General features: G+C 34.6%; 1 protein-coding gene, 1 long non-coding RNA gene and 2 other non-coding genes across 10 annotated transcripts in view; all 4 read left to right on the top strand.

Annotated features, from left to right (window-relative positions):
- The window catches only part of LOC137622222 (uncharacterized), a 34,443-nt gene extending 16,503 nt beyond the window's left edge, over positions 1-17,940 (top strand). Inside the window, exons 13-37 of one of the 6 annotated variants that reach the window (XM_068352711.1) lie at positions 95-149; positions 320-380; positions 1,642-1,692; positions 1,856-1,896; positions 2,292-2,335; positions 3,571-3,622; positions 4,120-4,175; positions 4,347-4,400; positions 4,797-4,909; positions 6,864-6,914; positions 7,099-7,139; positions 7,311-7,352; positions 7,557-7,611; positions 8,708-8,778; positions 8,942-9,001; positions 9,168-9,242; positions 9,667-9,720; positions 9,901-9,944; positions 10,737-10,790; positions 10,959-11,041; positions 11,833-11,870; positions 12,230-12,340; positions 12,921-12,986; positions 13,240-13,270; positions 13,449-13,542. In XM_068352711.1, coding sequence (XP_068208812.1) covers positions 4,899-4,909; positions 6,864-6,914; positions 7,099-7,139; positions 7,311-7,352; positions 7,557-7,611; positions 8,708-8,753 — 246 coding nt within the window. In that variant the 5' untranslated portion in view covers positions 95-149; positions 320-380; positions 1,642-1,692; ... (4 more) ...; positions 4,347-4,400; positions 4,797-4,898 and the 3' untranslated portion in view covers positions 8,754-8,778; positions 8,942-9,001; positions 9,168-9,242; ... (7 more) ...; positions 13,240-13,270; positions 13,449-13,542. Of the gene's footprint in view, positions 1-94; positions 150-319; positions 381-1,641; positions 1,693-1,855; positions 1,897-2,291; positions 2,336-3,570; positions 3,623-4,119; positions 4,176-4,346; positions 4,401-4,796; positions 4,910-6,863; positions 6,915-7,098; positions 7,140-7,310; positions 7,353-7,556; positions 7,612-8,707; positions 8,779-8,939; positions 9,002-9,167; positions 9,243-9,666; positions 9,721-9,900; positions 9,945-10,736; positions 10,791-10,958; positions 11,042-11,832; positions 11,871-12,229; positions 12,341-12,920; positions 13,070-13,239; positions 13,271-13,445; positions 13,543-14,425; positions 14,481-14,954; positions 14,998-15,489; positions 15,549-15,794; positions 15,850-16,723; positions 16,770-17,143; positions 17,196-17,366; positions 17,445-17,792 lie in introns of those variants that run through there. The other 5 variants (XM_068352709.1, XM_068352713.1, XM_068352708.1 and 2 more) reach the window with 5 other exon arrangements.
- LOC137622899 (small nucleolar RNA SNORD49) lies at positions 15,663-15,735 on the top strand. Its single transcript, XR_011040518.1, has one exon. It is a non-coding gene; the product is annotated as a small nucleolar RNA SNORD49 (small nucleolar RNA).
- Positions 17,233-17,300, top strand: LOC137622898 (small nucleolar RNA SNORD24). Its single transcript, XR_011040517.1, has one exon. It is a non-coding gene; the product is annotated as a small nucleolar RNA SNORD24 (small nucleolar RNA).
- Positions 17,941-19,713: 1,773 nt separating the features above from the next.
- LOC137622221 (uncharacterized) overlaps positions 19,714-22,623 on the top strand; it is a 9,337-nt gene continuing 6,427 nt past the window's right edge. For both annotated transcript variants that reach the window (XR_011040388.1, XR_011040387.1), the window contains exons 1-5: positions 19,714-19,790; positions 20,272-20,402; positions 20,586-20,644; positions 20,817-20,884; positions 21,765-21,824. This is a non-coding gene — a long non-coding RNA (uncharacterized lncRNA). The remainder of the gene's footprint in view (positions 19,791-20,271; positions 20,403-20,585; positions 20,645-20,816; positions 20,885-21,764; positions 21,825-22,623) is intronic.

The raw sequence follows: 22,623 nt of genomic DNA, 5'->3' as shown, positions 1-22,623 counted from the left end.
AAAAGATGATTTGTTAATCTGAGAATAATGGATTTCCTGGTACATGGTTAAAATCTCTAACCTTCTAAAAGTCTGAATTTTTTTTTCTTAATAGGTGTTGCAGCGGATTGTCCCAAATGTAGAAACCTGTGAAGGAAATGTCGGTCAAGGTATGTTATTTTCCAAAAATAATTTTAGTTTATACACTTCTATGATGATTATAATTTTCCGCTTATTATATGAACAAGTGATTAATTTATTATTCTGATAATGATAAACTGTAAGTTACCAGGTTGTCTCAAGCCTTCCTAATAAGTTCTTTTCCTTTTGGGTGTTTTAGGACAGCTGTGTGGGCTGGACATTGAAGGGACCTGACTTGGATCAGTCTCCATTTTTGAGATGTAAGTTTCCTTTTCTTTTTAGAATTTGTCATTTCAGCAAATTTTCATAAGCTATTTTTACAGTTTTAAAACTATGGGTAGAATTTTCCTTATGTTATTGTAGGGACCTGACTTGGACAAATCTCGATTTTCAGTCTCCATTTTTGAGATGTAAGTTTCCTTTTCTTTTTAGAATTTGTCACAGTATTTCAGCAAATTTTCATAAGCTATTTTTACAGTTTTAAAACTATGGGTAGAATTTTCCTTATGTTGTAAATGTTGGGTGAAAAAGTACCCATGTCATGACTACAAATACTGTAGTTAAAAATTTTAGAATATCAGAAGGGCATTCCTTTGCTTGATGTGCTAAGGTAGTTGTCAATATTCTATATTAAACTAGGTAATTAATTTTCTTGAAAGCAAAGTACAGGTAGAAGTTTAATTTTTACTTGTAAATTCCTATTCTTCAAAGTACGCTACTCTAAAGAGGTCCTATTGTTTCTTTTTGTCAAAACTATTCTGTGGGAGGACTAGGCTAACAACAAAAAGGAAACACAAGAAAAATAGAAAAGCAGGGTCCAGATGTCTGTGATTTAACCTAACATGCAAAACTCTAGATTTGTAGCAGATACGAATTTACCAAGTTATCCAACCCTGCAGGAATGCTATGAGTTATAGGGTTGAGTAATAAATTTTCAACTAAAGAGGAGTGTGTAGTATATACTTGTGATTGATACACAAGTAGGGAAGGATTTAAATATTTTAATTTCAAGCATGGACATTTTTACATAAAATGTTAGACAATGAATCATAAAGATTTTTTGGTTATTTGTGAAGTTATTTTGCATGGGACAGTTTCATGGTCTGCATTGTTGCAGGTTGGTTGTCTCTGTGCAAAGATTAATTAAGGGAAATTGCACTGTGCCTTGTTTTTTTGATAATGCATAACGTGAACCTTGACAATTTTCAAGTTTTTCTAGAATTTGGAACAATAATTGACTGCTTATCAAAATAACATCGAACCATTGTCTTTTGAAAGTCTTTCTAGATTTTGGAACAATAATTGACTGCTTATCAAAATAACATCGAACCCTTGTCTTTTGAAAGTCTTTCTAGATTTTGGAACAATAATTGACTGCTTATCAAAATAACATCGAACCATTGTCTTTTGAAAGTCTCTCTAGCTTTTTGCAACATCGAACCATTGTCTTTTGAAAGTCTTTCTAGATTTTGGAACAATAGACTGCATATCAATATAACATCGAATCATTGCCTTTTTCAGTTTGGTGCCTTCAAGATGGAATTCCTGGGAACATGGTTTAGCGCACACGAGGTAATTTTATACTGAATTTTTTGTATTTTTTGTGGAACCTATTTTTATGATGATTATGTTACATGATTTCAGTGATTAAACTTACATGCATGGCTCTGATACTGAAGTAAATTGCAAAGAAATTTAGTGATCTACCAATATTAATGTTCTGTTAATTTTGCAGATTTTACCAAAGCCATAGGATCATGCGTAAATCTCTTGTAGGTAAGTTCTGTTTGTATTAATATTTTAGATTTTTTCATTTTGTTGAAGCACACTGATGATTGTTTCATGATTAAAAGTGATGAAACTTGCATGCAAAGCTCGAGATTTGCAGCTGAAGCAAATTTTGAATTTTCCAATTTATTTAAACTAATAATACTAAATTAAACCTGTTGAACAGGTTTGAGTAATAAATTATCAACTAAAGAAGAGTATGTAGTATGTTGTATCAGCTAAATGTGATTGGTTAAATTATGTTGAAGAATGATGATCCTTTTTTGATAGGAAATGCCGTCTGAACGACATTTGAAGATAATTTCTACCTGAATGAAACCATAAACAGAATATAATGAAAGTAATTTTGCTATGTGGTGATATATTTTATGTTTTCCCAACAGTGAACGAGATGGTTTGCAGATGAACCATCTAATCCCAAACAAAGGTGTGTAGTTATATCTTGTGTTTGTGTACTATTTGTTTATAGTAGATATTACAGTAGGGGATTCAGCATTATGAAGCTTCATCTGTGGTGGATAATGTGGGAGGTTGGGCTGTGGCACCCTAGCAGTACCAGCTGAACTCGATTGAGTCCCTGGTTAGGCTGGAGAAACGTAGAGTAGAGGTTCCCTTTTTGTTTTGTTTAATTGTTGGTGTCGGCTACCCCCCAAAATTGGGGGAAGTGCCTTGGTATATGGATGGATGGATTACATTTAAAATAAGCAGGTTTTATTGCACTCCAGCTCCATGTTACAGTTTTGTAGGATGGCGTTCATATGTGCATAGAGCAGATATGTTGCTTGTAGGTGCACTATCTACCATAGATAAATGCAGGTGACTGCCACATGACAAGCTGCTGTCGATTAATTTCGATATGAATATATTATATTGCTACCTTAGCGTGAGGTCTACCTTCCGCGAGCACTATGACGGCTGCCGCTGTTTAATCCCTCCCTCGTCGACATCACACATTCCCATACATTTATTTTAATGATAAAGAATTTATTTAAACATATCCTAGGAAAGACTGAAATAGATGAAGATAGGTAAAAATTAAAATTTTATCATGAATTTCCATACATTTATTCCAACGATACACACTTGTACATCTAAGAATGATACAAAGAGATCATTGGAATTTTCTCTTAAGAATGACACAAAAAGATCATTGTAATTTTCTCTTGAGAATGACACAAAAAGATCATTGGAATTTTCTCTTAAAGATCATTGGAATTTTCCCTTTTAAGAATGACACAAAAAGATCATTGGAATTTTCTCTTCCAAGGACGACACAAAATATTCATTGGAATTCTCTTTTAAGAATGACACAAAAAGATCATTGGAATTTTATCTTTTAAGAATGACACAAAAAGATCATTGGAATTTTATCTTTTAAGAATGACACAAAAACATTATTGGAATTTTCTCTTTTAAGAATGACACAGAAAGATCATTGGAATTTTCTCATTACCTTTCAGCATAAGGTTAGGTAGACCTCAGATTTCACGCGTGTAGGCTACATATAGCGGTATTCTTTTATATTGAGCTGGGAGAGCGGGAGCGACAGATCACACTGTAGACCTCGGGTTTCATGTGGGTAGGCTGCATATGGTGGTAGAAATCGCGCTAAAGTAGCTCCTTCATTACTAAGCGATTTTGATAATGTTGAAATGTTCACAGGCTTGGAGGTGGAGGCTCGCACGAAACTTCATTGAAGGATCGCATAAATCAGGTGAGCATATTTCTGTACTGTTTCAGTTTGAGAAATTTGACATACATTGCACTCCAGCTCCATCTTGTAAAAGTTGTAGGGTGGCGTTCTAATTGTGCATAGAATAGATATGTTGCCAGTAGGTGCACTTTCTTGGATAGAAAACTGCAGGTGAAAGCCTCATGACATAAGCATTTGACAGTTCTTTGGAATTTCTATATTAGTATAGCTGGCAAGCTAGAATTTAAATCCATCGTTGGGGTTGAGATATTGAGTAATTTGATCTGTTATTTGCATTTATTAATTTGATTATATGGGTAATGTTTTACTACTATACATTTTTTTTTAACAAGATTTATTCTTCAATATTACAGAAATTTTCACAGTAAAAAGTTATTCGGGTCGAATTTGAAGGGGAATTTACCCCCCCCCTTTTTTTTTTTAATTGAATGTTTAGAGGGAATTTTGTAATTGTGGCCATAATTTCCCTCATGTCACTGAAGAAATTATTCTTGCAGGAACGAAGATGCCACCGACAATTGTATCGTCTCTTTCTGGCCACAAAGATCTTTAGGTAAGTGTATTTGGCAGGTTGTTAAAGTATAGGTCAATTTTCATATGATGATCCCCTTGCACCACTCAGAGTGACTCTGTTGACATACAAAGTACCCTTGACTGATCTTTTGATGCCATGTGCATTGTGTAGATTTTAATTTTCAGTATTAATATAGGTCCTCCTTTTCAGGTTAGAGACATCTTGTGCTTAGGAATGGCCCCTGGATGAAGTGTATAATTATAGGTAAGAGAGTAGAGGTCCCCTTTTTGTTTTTTCTTGTTGTTGTCGGCTACCCCCCAAAATTGGGGGAAGTGCCTTTGGTATATGATGATGATGATGAAGATGAAGAAATTTATATGTATGATTCTGTAAAAAATAATCTAATAAAGTCAGAAATATGATTAATGTAAATTAAGTTATAGGCCTTCTGAGGCAGAACATTCAATTCAAGGGAAGAGTATAGTTTTGTCAGCGGCTCCTTGAAGCCTTTATAACAATGGTTATAGTTAATGATGATTGCATTTTAATGAGTAAATGATTATATATTGCTCTTGACACATGCATGGACTGAAAAATAGAATACTTTTGAGTATGGAATTGAATTTGTGAATGGATTTTAATGCCCGATTTCTCCCGAAGGTCGAAGGAAAGGAAGTAGTTACAGCATGAAGACTAATAGAAAAATTGAATTCACTGTTGAAACTGGTTAGAAAAATCAAAATTGCAAGGTGGTCCTGGAGTATGGATATAAGGTGAGAATTTATTTCCTAGGTGGAAAAATATTGTAAAGCAGTTATTATTTTGATTATATGCCGTTGTGGGCAAGAGTCTGGAGTCTTCCTGATCTTATCTAATCACAATGGCAAGAACAAATTTCCAGTAGTTAATCCCTGGCTTTTAGACTAATGTCTTGGTCAGTTTCATGTACTGGATACAAAATGGCCCTCTGTATTCTTTAGTGTAAGCAATGTATTATTTTATTGAGTGGTACTTATTTTTTTTACCGAAGAATTATTGCCCGAAGAGCTCTGCTCCACAAGGGCTTGGACCGAGTCTGTTTTTGCAAATATTTTGTATGTAAATATGTTGTTGTCCAATAAACATTATTATTATTGTTATTATTATTATTTAGTATCTTGAATGAAATTTTAGTTTAGGCAATCATTTAAAGCAATATATTTTATTGGTGTACTTTGCCGTATTAGTTTTATGGAGTTAGGCCAAAATGATATTTATATTTTTGAGGTATAATTCAGCATAAATCAAAGAATTTAGTTGTGAATTCTGGGTTTAACTTCTAATTTATTTGGCTCTAGTTAAGAGCAATGCCTAATTTATGCTTGACTTTCGACAAGTAATTGCGCAGGTAGTCCAAATTCACTTTGATTTTTGACAAGTGTATTTGGCTCAATAGCAGGTGTAAGTTCTGTTTAATTTTTGACGAGTATTTGACTATAAGTCTGAATTCTGTAAGACTTTTCACATCTTAATTTGTTGGACAGAAACTTACGGTATAGTTTATATATGACATATCTCTTTTGACATTACTTTTTTTTTAGAATGATTTACAGTTAATTTGTTCTCTTCAGTTATTTATTTCCTTATTTCCTTTCCTCACTGGGCTATTTTTCCCTATTGGAGCCCCTGGGCTTATAGCATCTTGCTTTTCCAATTAAGGTAGTAGCTTGGATAATAATAATAATAATTTGGCCCTATGGAAAGTCAGTTATGCCATTGTGGGCAAGAGACAGGATCCTTCCTGGTTTTATCTAATCACAATGGCAATATTAAATATCCAGTAGTTAATCCCTGGCTGTGTGCAGGTGCCGCGGTCAGTTTCATGTCTTGGAAACATTACTTTGATCTGGGTCAATATAAGTGAGGGAAATGATTTTTGACGTGAAGGCTAAAAGTTTACCTGGCTGAATAGAAGCGTGTACAGTAGTTTTAACCCTTTTACCCCCAAAGGACGTACTGGTACGTTTCACAAAACTCATACCTTTACCCCCAAAGGACATACTGGTACGTTTCACAAAACTCATACCTTTACCCCCATGGACGTACCGGTACGTCCTTGAAAAAATGTTATAAATTTTTTTTTTTTTTTTATATATTTTTGATAATTTTTTTCAGAAAATTCAGGGATTTTCCAAGAGAATGAGACCAACCTGACCTTTCTATGACAAAAATTAAGGCTGTTACAGCAATTTAAAAAAAAATACAGCAAAATGTGCTGGGGAAAAAATAACCCCTTGGGGGTGAAGGGTTGGAAATTTCCAAAGAGCCTGGGGGTAAAAGGGTTAATGATAGTTGTGATTAATACTAGTTAGGAATAGTGGATACTAATTTAGAAATCTTGGCTTTAAATCATTCATAATTGAAGGTAGATATATTTGATTGATACACGATTAGGGAAGAATTTTAATATTTTGATTTAAAGCATGGGTATTTTTAGATAGTGTTAGACGATGAATCATAAGGCTATTCGGTTACTTGTGAAGTTATTTTGCATGGGACAGTGTCTGGCCGGCATTGTTGCAGGTTGGTTGTCTCTGTGCAAAGAATAATGAAGGGGAATTGCACTGTGCCTTGTTTCTTTGATGATGCATAACGTGAACCTTGACAATTTTAAAGTTTTTTTTTCTAGAATTTGGAACAATAATTTGATTGCATATCCATGTAACATCGAACCATTGTCTTTTCCAGTTTGGTGCCTTCAAGATGGAATTCCTGGGAACTTAGTTTAACACACTTGAGGTAATTTGGTACTGAGTTTTTTCCTTGTTTTATGGAACTCAGCAACTTCGATGGGTTCAAGTTTTAATGATGATTATGTTAACATGATTTCAGTGATTAAACTTACATGCATGGCTCTGATACTGAAGTGAACTGCCAACTTCTTTATCAGTATACCAATGTTAATGTTCTGTTATTTTTGCAGATTTTACCAAAGCCATAGGATCATGCGTGAATTTCTCGTAGGTAAGTTCTGTTTGTATCAATATTTTAGGTTTTTCCATTTTGTTGAAGCTTACTGATGATTATGTTACATGATTAAAAGTGATTAAACTTACATGCATGGCTCTGATACTAGAAGTAAACTGCAAAGAAATTTAGTGATCTACCAATATTAATTTTCTTTGAATTTTGCAGGTTTCACCAACGGCCTTGGGTTTATGCGCAAATCTCTTGTAGGTGAGTTCTACTTTTATTTTATATATAAATGTTCTTTTGATATCCTGATGAGGTAATTTGCGCCTGAGAAGTGTCTGGGTAACATTCTGCCTGCTTGTTATAAGCTCAACACTTAGTTTGTTTGAAATACTAAATCTGAGAAATTTGTCTACATTTGTTCTTGTTGATTAGAGAGTAGTATTTGACCGTTTTGTCTCCGAATAGGTGCTGTTGATTGGCTCCCAGAAGCAAGCATAGCATGTCGTCTTTATTTTGATTGGTAAGTTCTTATGAATTTATTTTGAGTATCGATTTCTAGGTTAGATTTAAATTTGAATTTGATCATCAATTTAAGATTGAATGTACAGATTTGATATTTAAAAATGAACCGGGGTGTTATATTGACATGCTTTAACCCTTTTACCCCAAAAGGACGTACTGGAACGTTTCACGAAAGCCATTCCTTTACCCTCGTGGATGTACCGGTACGTCCTTGCAAAAATATGCTATAAATTTTTTTTTTCATATTTTTGATAATTTTTTAAGAAAATTCAGGCATTTTCCAAGAGAATGAGACCAACCTGACCTCTCTCTGACAAAAATTAAGGCTGTTAGAGCAATTTAAAAAGAATGAACTGCAAAATGTGTTGAAAAAAATAACCTGGGGGTTAATGGTTGGAAATTTCCAAAGAGCCTGGGGGTAAAAGGGTTAATGATACTGTTGAATGAAAGCCATGTTGGGTCGCGTCTCTTTTAATTTAGATTCAAATTTATTTTACCTGCACCCCTGCTCCAAGCTACTTCAAAAGTTTGATTGGAGATTTTATTCAAAGTGCGGAGAATAACGATGGAGTCGCTATGTGCCGACCTTAGTCTTTGAGGTGCTGCACACGAAACTTCTATGACATTTCAATGAAATATGTTTTGACAGGAATCAAGTTTTATTAATGATTATGTAGCCAGTTTTAAATAAGTCACTATTAGATTGTACCAGCTGAACTCTGTTGAGTCCCTTGTTAGGCTGGGAGGAACGTAGAGTGTGGAGGTCCCCTTTTTTGTTTTTGTTTTATTTGTTGATGTCGGCTACCCCCCAAAATTGGGGAAGTGCCTTGGTGTATGTATGTATGTATGTATGTATGTATGTACATATGTACTATTAGATTGATAAGTGTTTAGATCTAGTTGAGATGTTCAATCTTTATTTTGAATAGAGGTGACTATCTTGATTCAAATTAGGCCTTTGCAATCTCAAATGTTGATCCAATTTTGGACATAAAAGATATGCCATTACATTGCTGATTGTTATACTTCACAATTAATACCATTACTAAAAGTCTGAGGATACATTTTGCTTATGTAACATTTTACCGTTTCAGGCTCTTAATATCATCGACAAACTTGTTGAATGCGAAGATGTCATGAACGACAGTCTGTCATTCCTGTATAGGTAAGTTGAAAATTTATTAGAAATGCATAAAGTATGTTGGCTATGATGATAAGTTTACAGCTTGGAGAACTGATTTTGTGATGTATTCTTAAACTGATATTTTCTGTGCTTTATTTTGAAATTACCAGGAAATTCGATGTCCTAATTTAACTTTTATTTTCAGCCAAAGTAGTTTGCAGCGCACATGTTCTGAGAGCTTGGACTATTCTCCGAAGGAAAAGTAGTAAGTTTGCAGTAGTACTTTACGTATAATGCTTGTATGGCTATGATGAAATTGAAACAGCTTGGAGACAGACAATTATGATAGAATTAATATACTGATACTAATTGCTTATTAAGTACCAATTTGGTATCTAGACTTTTACTGATGAAATATCTTGCTTCCTCAGGCACTGGTCCTCATGTTATTGGTGAACAGTGTGTAGACATCAAGAACAGATGAACTACGTGTATAGATGTCGAAGGTAAGAGCGGGTGTTTTCTATTCAGTTTTGTCCAGATACGAACTAAAATTTTAGTTTTTGCCTAAATTTTTTTGCAATTTACGAACTAAATTTTTAGTTTTTTGGTGCTGAAATTTTTTTGAAATTTACAAACTAAATTTTAGTTTTTTGGTGCTGAAATTTTTTTGAAATTTACGAACTAAATTTTATTTTTTTGGTGCTGAAATTTTTTTGAAATTTACGAACTAAAATTTTAGTTTTTTGGTGCTGAATTTTTTTTTTTTAAATTTACGAACTAAATTTTAGCTTTTTGGTGCTGAAATATTTTTGAAATTTTCTTAAGCCCATGTTGGACACTGAAAATAAAAATGAAGTAACATTATTCTGCAGCTTGAATGCTGCTTGGTTTTTTATAATCTATCTAAACCTCATTGTTATTTTTCAGCTCCTGAAGTTTGGTGCGATGGTGCAGGTTGATCGGCTGTTTCAGTAGAGCAAGGCAAGTTGAAACTTTAATATCAGTGGTTGGAATTCTTGAAGGATATGATGAAATTTTTTTTTTCGCACATGTTGGACTGCTGATAAAGATGAAGCTTTAAAATTTTCTGATAACTGTAAGATCATATTCGAATATTTTGTGTAATGCCAGTTCATTAAACTACTACTTTCTCCCTTGTAGGTTCTTCTCATGAATTGAGACGATGGTAAAGCAGAGATTGAAATGTAAGCATACTTTTTTTTTCTGTTCCTGAGTAGCCTTAATTTTAGATTAGCGCATGGCAATTTAAGTTGAAAAGAGGGGAATACGTATTGGTGCCTCTGTGGAAGACTTTCATCCAGTATTAAAAATTAAACCTTTCTCATTTGCCAGAGTAATAAGGGGGTTTATGTTTAGCCGTCTAGAGGACAGCTTAGTGGTTTATGCCATGGCTAGGTTTTCTAGTTAAGGCTTGTCATACATAAATCATATACCAAGGCACTTCCCCCAATTTTGGGGGGTAGCAGACATCAACAAAGAAACAAAAACAAAAAGGGGACCTCTACTCTCTATGTACCTCCCAGCCTAACAAGGGACTCAACTGAGTTCAGCTGGTACTGCTAGGGTGTCACAGCCCACCCTCCCATGATTATCCACCACAGATTAAGCGTCATAATGCTGAATCCCCTACTGCTGCTACCTCCGCGGTCATCTAAGGCATCGGAGGCAGCAGCAGGGCCTACCGGCACTGCGTCACAATCGCTTGCCATTCATTCCTATTTCTAGCCCGCTCTCTTGCCTCACATCTATCCTCGTATCACCAAGAGCTTCCTTCACTCCATCCATCCACCCAAACCTTGGCCTTCCTCTTGTCATAATGGTTCTAAATGTGTGTACATGCTTCTTGTCTTGATGAAATTGTACATTTTTCAGACTAGAGTCTCTGAAATCTTAAGATGATTTGTTAATCTGAGAATTAGTTTAATCGTACTTGGAAATTTGTCTAGAACCAAACTTAATAGATTTTTCTGTTGTAGGTAATATACCTGGTACAGCAGCGTGTCCCGGATATGAAATTGCTGCTAAAGAAGGTAGGATGTTGTGCTGATATAATTCTAACAACGGTGTTTTATATGATGATAATATTCCGCTTATTATATGAACAGCTGATTAGTATTTATCCTGATATCCAAGAATACAATGTAATCTGGTGTGTTGAGAACCCGCCTGATAATTGTTTAAAATTTTTTTTGGTAAAGGTGTAACGTTCAGCAGTGTGATTGAAGTCTCCAGGCCCAGGACTGAATGTAGAAGTTTTCACTGTTACTGACATCGCTATGAGGTATGTCCTTTACCCTAAATGTATATTAACCCTTTTATCCCAAGGCTATTTGGAAATTTCCAACCCTTAACCTCCAAGGGTTATTTTTTTTCAAGAACATTTTGCAGTATATATTTTTCAAGTTGCTCTAACAGCCTTAATTTTCATCAGAGATAGGTCAAGTTGGTCTCATTCTCTTGGAAAATGCCTGAAGTTTTTCAAAAAATTATCAAAAATATGCAAAACAGAATTTAAATAGCATTTTTTTTGCAAGGACGTACCTGTACGTCCATGGTGGTAAAGGGATGAGTTCTGTGAAAACGTACCAGTACGTTTTTTTGGGGATAGAAGGGTTGACAGTTGTAATAGTTTGTAATGGCAATCGGTCTCCTATGGCTTGAGCACAGCCTTATCCCTTTGAAGAAAATTTAGGTGCTAATTTTCCTTTTAGCTTTTTAATAGAGAAACTAATGGTTGATTTTATTCTTTATTCCATTTCTGGTACCCACATAAATTTGAAATAGAATTTCACTACCTCGTTTTCCTCGTATTTTCTTGCGAAAGGGCCAGTGAGATTTCATAGCTTTATAATCCAGCATAAATGAATTTTGTCATTATTTTCTAGGTTCACTTTAGAAAAATAAACTAAAGTAAATTGAATTTGCCCATTAATATGATGAGCCTTTTTTGATAGGAAATGCCGTCTGAACGACATTAGAAGATAATCTTTTCCTGAATAAGAAATGAAACAAAATAGTAATAAAAAAATTTTGCGCAATTGTAACCTTTTTTTTTTCTCTCCCCCTCAACAGAACCTTCATCCGTAAGGGTGACATACGTAATCACAAAGGTAAGTTGTTTAAAACATTAATTCTGTGATATTTAAGTAAATTATGGTTTAATCCTCTAATCTGTAATACGAAAATTTTACTCTGCTTTGAAGCATTCTAGCAACCATCTTCAACTATATAATTATTTGCAATATTAAGCATATCTATGTATAAAAGTAATTTGCACTCCAGCTCCATGTTACATGTTTGTAGGATGGCGTTCATATGTGCATAGAGCAGATATGTGGCTTGTAGGTGCACTATCTTCCATAGATAAATGCAGGTGACAGCTCCATGATAAGCTTTTTAATGATTGTTTTATAGATTAGTTAAATAAACTAGATTATTAATGTAAATTTTGTAATTCAAATGTTCACAGGTTCAGGATCATTTACCACCCAACTGCGGGGACTCCTTCGCCGCCAGACTGCGGGGCCTCCTTCGCCGCCAGACTGCGGGGCCTCCTTCCGGATGTGAAGCGTAGGAATAGGTAAGCAGAATTATTTTTCCTTATTAATTTGCACTCACTCTCCGTCTTGCATCAATTGCTCGATGGTGCTTAAGTTGTGCATAGAACAACATGTGATCAGTAGATGCACTTTCTTGTCAAGAAAAATGCAGGTTTATTCACATGACAATCTGATATCTGTACCTGTACTGTGAATGAGATGTAGAATACAATATAGATGTAGTATTGATTTTATATTCTACATACATACATATACCAAGGCACTTCCCCCAATTTTGGGGGGTAGCCGGCATCAACAAATAAAACAAAACAAAACAAAACGAAAAGGGGACCTCTACTCTCTATGTTCCTCCCAGCCTAACAAGGGACTCGACTGAGTTCAGCTGGTACTGCTAGGGTGACACAGCCTACCCTCCCACATTATCCACCATTGTAACAGTTAATTTCTCTTCTGGAGTGTTGTACAGGATTTTATTGTATTTAAACTAATTTAAGGTTAGAATTTTATAGTAACTAATTTCTTCGAGAATCATTGGCATGTAGAACTTGATAGTAACTAATTTCATGATGGTCATTGAAGGAATTATTATTATTCTTGCAGATCCGAGCTGCTGCCATGGCGAAGGTGAAAAAATCCGGGATGGCTGTCCGCCAGACATTTCATCGGGTAAGCTTGTCGAACAAGTTTTTGAATATTACAAAGAAATCCAGGACGCCTGTCCGCCAGAAATCCGCCAGACATTTCATCGGGTAAGCTTGTCGAACAGGTTTTTGAATATTACAAAGTTTCATATGATGATCTCCTTGCACCACTCAGAGTGCCTCTGTTGAAATACAAAGTACCCTTGACTGATCTTTATATATAATAATTGAAGTGAATCATATTGAATTTCTTTATTAACAAATTTGTTTCTCTTCAGAATGGTCTTCAGTGTGGCTGTAACAAAAAAGGTAAGAGATCCTGGATATTTTTAAAGATGTCTTGTACAGTTTTATTGTAATGATGATTGCATTTCAATGAGTAAATGATTATATATTGCTTTTGACACATGCATGGACTGATGATAGAATTACATCCTTTATTGGGGTAATTTTGACCAATATTTATTCCCTATTTTCTCCTCAGAAGCAAAAGGATGGCGTGGTATACAAAATCACATCCAGTTGTTACTATTTCATATGGAGAAGTCATTGGTGGGAGTTCAAGAAATTAGGAATACAGGTAAGGCAATAATCTTTACTCAACCCTTTTACCCCCAGGCTATTTTGAAATTTCCAACCCTTAACCCCCAAGGGGTTATTTTTTCCCCAGGACATTTTGCAGTATATATTTTTTAAATTGCTCTAACAGCCTTAATTTTTGTCAGAGATCAGGTTGGTCTCATTCTCTTGGAAAATACCTGAATCTTCTCAAAAAAAAATTATGAAAATTTTTTTTTATAGCATTTTTTTGCAAGGACATAGCAGTACGTCCATGGGGGTAAAGGGATGGCTTTTGTGAAACGTATCAGTACGTCCTATGGGGGGTAAAAGGGTTAAAAGCACGCATCTGTTTGGAGCATTTTACTCTGGTTAGAGTATCTGCTTTTCAATATTTATATGTACAATTTTTTACTTGTTGCCATGTTTGTCAAGAGGCAGGTTTCTATCTGATTTTATCTAATCGTATTGGCAAGAACAAGTCCAATAGGTGATATCTGGCTCTAGACGAATGTCCTTGTCAGTTTCATCAATTGGATACAAAATGTTGTTTATCATAGCATGCTATATATTATATTAACTAATTTAGCAAATGATTATACTAAGGGAGTCATTAAATTATTTATATTTTACACAACAATAATATATATTAACTAATTTAACAAATGATTGTACTAAGGGAGTCATTAAATTATTTATATTTTACACAACAATAATTATTATATTAACTAATTTAGCAAATGATTGTACTAAGGGAGTCTTTAAATTATTTATTTTTTACACAACAAATACCAAAGGTGAAAATTAAACTGAATATTTGTTGGTACACGTGATATGGCGTATGAGATACTTTGAAAATATCTTTGAAATATCTCTTTCCTTTAATAATTTTTGAAATTCCTACAGGATAAGAAGTCTGAAGTCTTTCTACAAACGAGGAATTTTGGATTTAGCACGAATGGTGAGTATATTTGTTCACAGCCATTGGTTATGCCATTGTGGGCAAGAAGCAGGAACATTCCTGGACGTATCTAATCACATTGGCAATATTAAATATCCAGTAGTTAATCCCTGGCTGTGTGCAAGTGCCATGGTCAGTTTCATGTCTAGGATACATTTGTAATTTTAGTATATACATACGTACATATACCAAGGCACTTCCCCCTATTTTGGGGGTAGCCGGCATCAACAAATGAAACAAAAACAAAAAGGGGACCTCTATTCTCTACGTTCCTCCAACCTAACGGAGGTCCCCTTTGTTTTTTTCATTTGTTGATGTTGGCTGCCCCCCAAAATTTCGGGGAAGTACCTTGGTATATGTATGTATATGTAAACACTAAAATTTTAGTATATATAACTGGGAAATCAATTGCAATAATTAGAATTTCATAGAAGAATCTTATAATAAAGTATTATCTTTTTCCTTTTTACACAGATCACTGTCATATCAGTGGAGGTGCCATATTGGAATTTTTGAGGTAGGTTTTAATTTTATTATAGTTTTGAAGAATCATTGCACATTTAAACTTCCTAATTAGAATAAAGGGGAGTAGAATTTTACTCTTATTACATTAGAGCCCATTTTTAACTTGTGTAAAATTTAAAGTTTGGTAAAAGTAAGGAATGTGAATTTTAAGTAAAGCTACAAATTAAGAAAATTTCTTAGGAAGTTCAGGCTTAATTACTAGATATCTTGTTAAAGATTTGAAAAAAGTTAAGTGATATAAGAAAGATAATAGAAGATATGAAAAACAGCAACTGAATGTTTGAAAAGGATAGTAATTGAAGCTTTGTGTAGCATTGGGGTAAAATTCAGATGTTTTTACTGAATTAGGTGTATACTCTTAAACTGATGATATACAGACATATGATTAAGTGATTCAACTTACATGCATGGCTCTGAAATTTAACTGCTCGACAATCGTGCGTGTTCATTTTGCCCAACGACTGATAAGGTTTTTTCTTTTCAGATGATGAGGTCGGATCGACTTAAGTGTGGTAGCTCAGCTTGCTGCTTATGAGTGGCCAGGTTGGTTATAAATCTTTATTAAACTACTTTCGTAGTTTGGTTATCAAAATCAAAGTATTTAATTACTGTATGTGCACTTGGGCCTAGAAAAGCACATGGTAATTTGTATGATTTTATTATGATGAGCCTTTTTTGATAGGAAATGCCGTCTGAACGACATTTGAAGATAATTTTTACCTGACTGAGAAAACAGAATTAAATTTAATTAAATTCTCTTCAGTTTGATAATGTCATTATTAATTGCAGGTGCTGTAATGCCCAAGAGTGATGATTTTGGAGGCTGCCTATAATATAGGAACTGGTAAGCCGATTTTAAGTGTATATTCTTGCGGTTCTTGGTAACTAACTTCCTTTTGATACAGGTCAGTTTGGCCTATACTTCATAAATGAGATTTCAATTAGTCTAAAGAATGTGGTGAGAGGCCTCGCAAAGGTCTGCCTTATTTAACCCTTTTACCCCCAAAGGACGTACTGGTACGTTTCACAAAACTCATCCCTTCACGGTACGTTTCACAAAACTCATCCCTTCACGCTATGGACATAGCGGTACGTCCTTGCAAAAAAATGCTATAAATTTTTTTTTGTTAATTTTTTGAGAAAATTCAGGCATTTTCCAAGAGAATGAGACCAACCTGACACCTCTGACAAAAAATAAGGCTGTTAGAGCAATTTAAAAAATATATACTGCAAAATGTGCTGGGGAAAAAATAACCCCTGGGGGTTAAGGGTTGGAAATTTCCAAAGAGCCTGGGGCTAAAAGGGTGAATTTTAATAGGACATAACTTTCGTGTGTATCTAGTTTAGAAAGATTAGAAAGATTATTCAAAATTTGTTACTGCACTAGGAAAATTATTCATTCTAAACAATTTCCAGTCTAAAGCCTTACAAAATCTATTGTAGACTTCCTGTTTAAATGTGCAGCCAATAAATCAGTTTTTACTTGAAAAATATTTTTCCCAGAGTCTATCCTAAGAAATTGTTTGTTCCACATACTTAGGCAGCAATCAAGTTCACATACTTGAATTGTGTTCATAATGTGGTAGAGCAAAAGTTTCAAGGTCACTCGCCAGCATTTGTTGAAAAGCGATTGTCCTTGTTACTTACAGATACACGCCACATTTATGTTTAGGTTATAGTATTGTTTGAATGCTAATGTGCATAATTTTCTTTCCCAGATCTACTTCTGTCATGGCATAATGTTCGTGTCGTCGATGCAATTTGGTAAGTACTATTATATTATAGGTAAAATAAAAACTTTTTAGCGCTATGCATTCAATGATTGCAAAGTTTATTTATATTAAAATAACCAGCTTCAATAGGTCTCTTTTGTTGAAATAAAGCTTTGGACATCTATGATGTGATCTTTTAAGTCAATGAAGTCCATATGTATATTTTAACGTTATATGGTTGCTATCTTCACTCAATTGGTACGATACCAATTTTAAGAGGTCATTAAACAACCTAGAGAAAATTCTAGTGATCCATTCTGCACGAATTTATTTTGTGTAGTTTCCAGATCTTGAACAAATGTTATTTTGTTGCAATTAAAAGAATCTGCTGTACTTTGTTTCAAGCTAATTCTTTTTCTTTTTCAGATTCGTTAACTGAATTCCAGAATTGAGGAAACTGTTCCCTGATTATTGAAAGGCAAGTTTATTGTTAATAATGTTTCCTTTTGATTTTTGTTTTATGATGAGAAATATTTGCTACTTCTGACTGCTGTGATTAATTTCCACCAAGATCTCTGATAATGCAAGTATAAACTGTAATATTATTATGAGAACTTCGTTCCCTAATAGAATCTCCTTTTATTTGCAGAGGTGACTGATGCTAGGGTGCAGATTCAAGAGAGGTTGTATAGAAAATAACCTTGGAAGCTGTTAATCGAACTTGAAGGTATCTATCTTTGGTCTATATATAACTTTTTCACTAGATATTAAATTTTTGATATAGCAAATTTTATACTGTTTTAAGTGTAATTCTCTTGAACTTTGTGATATTTGCTAGTTATATGGTAGATATAATTTTTAAGTTCTCAGATATAATTGTTAAGGTCTCGTTATTTTGAAAGGTTAGCAACTATAACTAGTCTTATATTGTTGTTTTTCCCTTAAGTCTGGTCTACTTCAAAGTTGAATGCCAGTATGAAAGGTTTAGGTTTATTAAAATCTTAAATTTCAACACCTTGAACATTAAACTTTGTCTCGGTTTATAATAGTGGGTAATACTATACCTTCCCAAAAGCACCAGCTTGGAATATGGTCCTGTCTGGCCGTCAAGTGGAAGAAGAAGAATTTCTAATCAAACGGGTGAGATGCGCTTACAGCTTTGTATCGGATCTCAATCTGAATAGATACATGGCCCATAGGATATTTTTACATGTCCCATAGGATATTTTTACATGGCCCATAGGATATTTTTACATGGCCCATAGGATATTTTTACATGGCCCTTTGTGGGAAAGTAGGCTAGTTCTCCCCACTCATCTTCCCTTGTGCCTCATTTTGTTACATCCCGACATACTCTGAATCAAAGTCACGCCTCTTTCCTCTCCCCCCCCCCCTTTTTTTTCCCCCCTCCTTTTGCTAGTGTTGCTGCTGGTATCTTGGCTCTGCCTTTGATGGTAAATTTCTATAATTACACTGAAGGCCGTCTACTGCTATACTGTACCAACTTTCAGTTGTCCTGCCTCCCCCCCCCTCCCTTTACACTAGTTTTGTAAGGTTTTCCTCTTTAATCTTAGTTTCTAGTCTTCAAAAATCTGTGCCCTCTACGAACATTTCTATCATGTTAGAAGCTAATTTTATCTAGTTGGTGTTGGTTAATTATTGTTGGGTTAGTATCTGCAAACTGTTTTGGAAGGAATTTAATTTATTGTAGCATTTCCCTTTGTGGGAAAGTAGGCTAGTTCTCCCCCACCCATCTTCCCCTGTGCCTCATTTTGTAACTTCCAATATACAGTACTCTTCATGAATCTTAAGGTCACACTTCACTAATTAGCTCTGGCTTCTAGTGGCAAATTTCTATTATTACACAAGGTCTTCTACTACTATGCTGTAACAGCCTTTGGTTGTCCTACCCCCCCCCCCCCTTTTTTTTTAGACTTAATTCTTTGGGGTTTTTCTCTTTTCTTAGTTTCTAAGTCTTCAAAATTCTGTTCTCTCTACTAACATTTTTATCATGTTCTCACACAATAAGGAAGTTTACCAGCCTTTGGTTGTCCTACCCCCCCTTTTTTTATTTTTTTTTTCTTAGATTCTTTAGGGTTTTTCTCTTTTCTGTTTCTAAGTCTTCAAAATGCTGTTCTCTCTACTAACATTTTTATCTCGTGTTCTCACACAATAAGGAAGTTTACCAGCCTTTGGTTGTCCTACCCCCCCTTTTTTTATTTTTTTTTTCTTCGATTCTTTAGGGTTTTTCTCTTTTCTGTTTCTAAGTCTTCAAAATGCTGTTCTCTCTACTAACATTTTTATCTCGTGTTCTCACACAATAAGGAAGTTTACCAGCCTTTGGTTGTCCTACCCCCCTTTTTTTATTATTTTTTTCTTCGATTCTTTAGGGTTTTTCTCTTTTCTGTTTCTAAGTCTTCAAAATGCTGTTCTCTCTACTAACATTTTTATCTCGTGTTCTCACACAATAAGGAAGTTTACCAGCCTTTGGTTGTCCTACCCCCCCTTTTTTTATTTTTTTTTTCTTCGATTCTTTAGGGTTTTTCTCTTTTCTGTTTCTAAGTCTTCAAAATGCTGTTCTCTCTACTAACATTTTTATCTCGTGTTCTCACACAATAAGGAAGTTTACCAGCCTTTGGTTGTCCTACCCCCCCTCTTTTTGACTTTATTCTTTAGGGTTTTTCTCTTAGCTTCTAAGTCTTCAAAATTCTGTTCTCTCTACTAAATTATCTCGTGTTCTCACACAATAAGAAAGCTTATATCAAATTGCAATTTTTGATGGCACTGTTCACTGACCAGGTCAATTTATTAATCCGGTGAGGTTAATACAGTGATTGATGTTGAAATTTCCATGCAAGAGTAGTTTTTTACGTAATGCTGATATCCTTATTTCAGTGTTGTGTAGGGTCTTTTAAATGATGAACCTTATTGTCCAGAACCATTATGTTGATGACCGGTTCCCAACGGTCTGAGGCGAAGCTTTTTATAAAACTTATACCGATTTGTTGGTAAAGTATTAATTTGTCTTCATTGTCCCTTTTCAGATATTGCAGACGAGGGTTGGGGTGAAATTGTAAGTTCATGTTTTTATTTATCACCTAAGTTACTTGGTTGAGTGAAATGAATTCTTTGAAAGTTACTTGAATAATTTTTAACCCTTTCACCCCCCCAAAGGACGTACCGGTACGTTCTTGCAAAACACCGTTAATTACATATTTTCACATTTTTGATAATTTTCCGAGAAACTTCAGGCATTTTCCAAACGAATGAGACCAACCTGACCTTTCTATGACAAAAATTAAGCTTGTTAGAGCAATTTTAAAAAATTATTTAGCAAAATGTGCTCGAAATTTAACCTTATGGTGGGGGTAAAAGGGTTAATGCCCTTGACTGAGAACCACTAGTGGACTAAGAAATAGAATATCAAGATGAAACTTTATTTGCTACTATGAGCTTTTCATGATATCTACCAAAACCACAATTTCTGATATCTAAAGATAACTTCTAACAGATGGCGAAGTTGGCCCAGTGTCTGATGATTATAAAATTTCCAGGTTGGAAGTTGTCAACATCTACAGAACATGAAGTTTGTTGTGAAGTGGTGTTGAAACGAACGTGAATATGTAGGATGGACAACTATGGACCCCAATTGCATTACCAAACTCAGGAATATTAATTGGGACTGGTAAGTCATTTTGCCTTGCAGTTCCTGGTATTTCAGAAGGTCCTATTGAATTTATTTTATGATGATTATCCTATCACACCATCTTTCGCCTGAAGTCATGTGTAGAAACTTACACTCTGACACGTGAATTTGAATGTTGATGCGTTGAATTAATAGGAAAACTTACGAGGGTTTCTGTTACAGGAACAAAGGTGAAAATGTCTTCTGGGAAGGATCAATTACAGTATGCCTTCATAATTCAGGTAAGCATTTGTTCAAATGTTTAATCCCAATATAAACACTGGTAATGATGATAATCCAATTACACCATCTTTCGCCTGAAATGCCAAGTAGAAAGTTTTCCTCTGATATGAGATACATAATTCAATATATAATTGAAGTTTCCGTGATTGAGATTTTTAATGTTCTTTTCAGATTTAAAAAAAAAAAATACCAACCGGTTTCTGCTTCTTTACGGCAAATGGATTCAACAAGGTTACAAGGTTTGTACTGCTTGTGGTTTGAATGTTATCCAGGCTTAGAGATGTTACTATTTGTTAGTGGGTCCTATAGGTCATTAGTTGGACATATTGTAGATCATACATATACCCAGGCACTTCCCCCAAATTTGGGGGGTAGCCGACACCAACAATGAAACAAAACAGAAAGGGGCCCTCTACTCTACATTCCTTCAGCCTAACAAGGGACTCAACAGAGTTAAGCTGGTACTGCTAGGGTGCCACAGCCCAACCTCCTTGTAGATAGGATGTGCAAAGTATAAGGTCTAGTTCTAGTTGTTCATTTTCACAACCATTACATAAGTTTGTACATTCGTAATGTTGGCTAATTGTTCTTGGAGTTTTAGATGAAATAAGACTGGTGTTCTTTTTTGTCGCTAGTTGTTCTTGGAGTTTTAGATGAAACAAGACGGGTGTTCTTTTTTGTCGCTAATTGTTCTTGGAGTTTTAGATGAAATAAGACGGGTGTTCTTTTTTGTCGCTAATTGTTCTTGGAGTTTTAGATGAAATAAGACGGGTGTTCTTTTTTGTCGGTAAAATTTAATTTCTCTACTAGTCTTGGCTTTTTAAAAGTTTAGAATAAAGTTCGGTAAGACTTTCTGTACTGTATGGATAGTAGAAAATCTATGTAATAAGGGAAAAGAACAGTTCCTAGCTATATGGATGGTGGATCTCGCCAAAAAAAAAAAAATTTCCTTGGTTATAATGATTTTCAAAGATTTTTTTCTTTTAATTTTTGATTATTAAGTGATGATATATTATTAAATGATCTACTTGATTACTCATTAGCTCTAACTGAAAAACATGTTTGTAAAACACCTTCTGTAAATGAAATAAAGGCTACTAACTGAAATCTTCATTTCAGGAAATGTCATCCTTGTGATAAACTACAACCAGTTTCTTGGCAGATTGATGAAGGAAGAAGGTGAGATTTTTTTTTTTTTTTTAGTGATATAACCCCTTTTGCAACTTGCCTGTTTATATAATTCTAATCAATAATATAGAATTTTAGGTAAATATTAAACTTTTGGATTATTTAGGATGTATAATATAGAGAGTAGAGGTCCCCTTTTTGTTTTTTTCTTTGTTGATGTCGGCTACCCCCCAAGATTGGGGGAAGTGCCTATACATATACCAAGGCACTTCCCCCAATTTGGGGGGGGGGTAGCCGACATCAACAAAGAAACAAAAACAAAAGGGGGACCTCTACTCTATATTATACATCCTAAATAATCCAAAACAGTATTTAAATATGTATAATAATTTTAGAACTTATTTAGCTTTTCAAGTTTCACTTAGCTATCGCCTATTAGGCAAGAGAACCTTCCCAAAAGCACCAGCACGGAACCTGTGCCGTGTTGGCCGTCAAGTGGAAGGAGAAAACTATTCTAATCAAACGGGTGAGATTTTTTGCCACCAGTGCAACTGGTCTCAATCTGAATAGAGACAATGTTAACAAAATCCTTTGAAAGTGTACGCAAATTTGTATTTAATGTTATGGATATCTAAATATTTTTTTATGACTACTTGTCACACTTGATTTGTTTGATGTCAGCTACCCCCCAAAATAGGGGGAAGTGCCTTTTATATGTATGGATACGCTACTATTAAATTAGAACTTGCTTAACCCTTTAACCCCCAGGCTATTTGGAAATTTCCAACCCTAAAAACCCCCAGGGGTTATTTTTCTCCCAGCATATTTTGCAGCATATTTTTTTAAAATG

This window comes from Palaemon carinicauda, chromosome 29 (genome assembly GCF_036898095.1).
Source record: "Palaemon carinicauda isolate YSFRI2023 chromosome 29, ASM3689809v2, whole genome shotgun sequence".
In the NCBI taxonomy this organism is placed as follows: domain Eukaryota; kingdom Metazoa; phylum Arthropoda; class Malacostraca; order Decapoda; family Palaemonidae; genus Palaemon; species Palaemon carinicauda.
The sequence above is the reverse complement of the archived record's forward strand: the minus strand, read 5'-3'. Positions and strand labels throughout refer to the sequence as shown.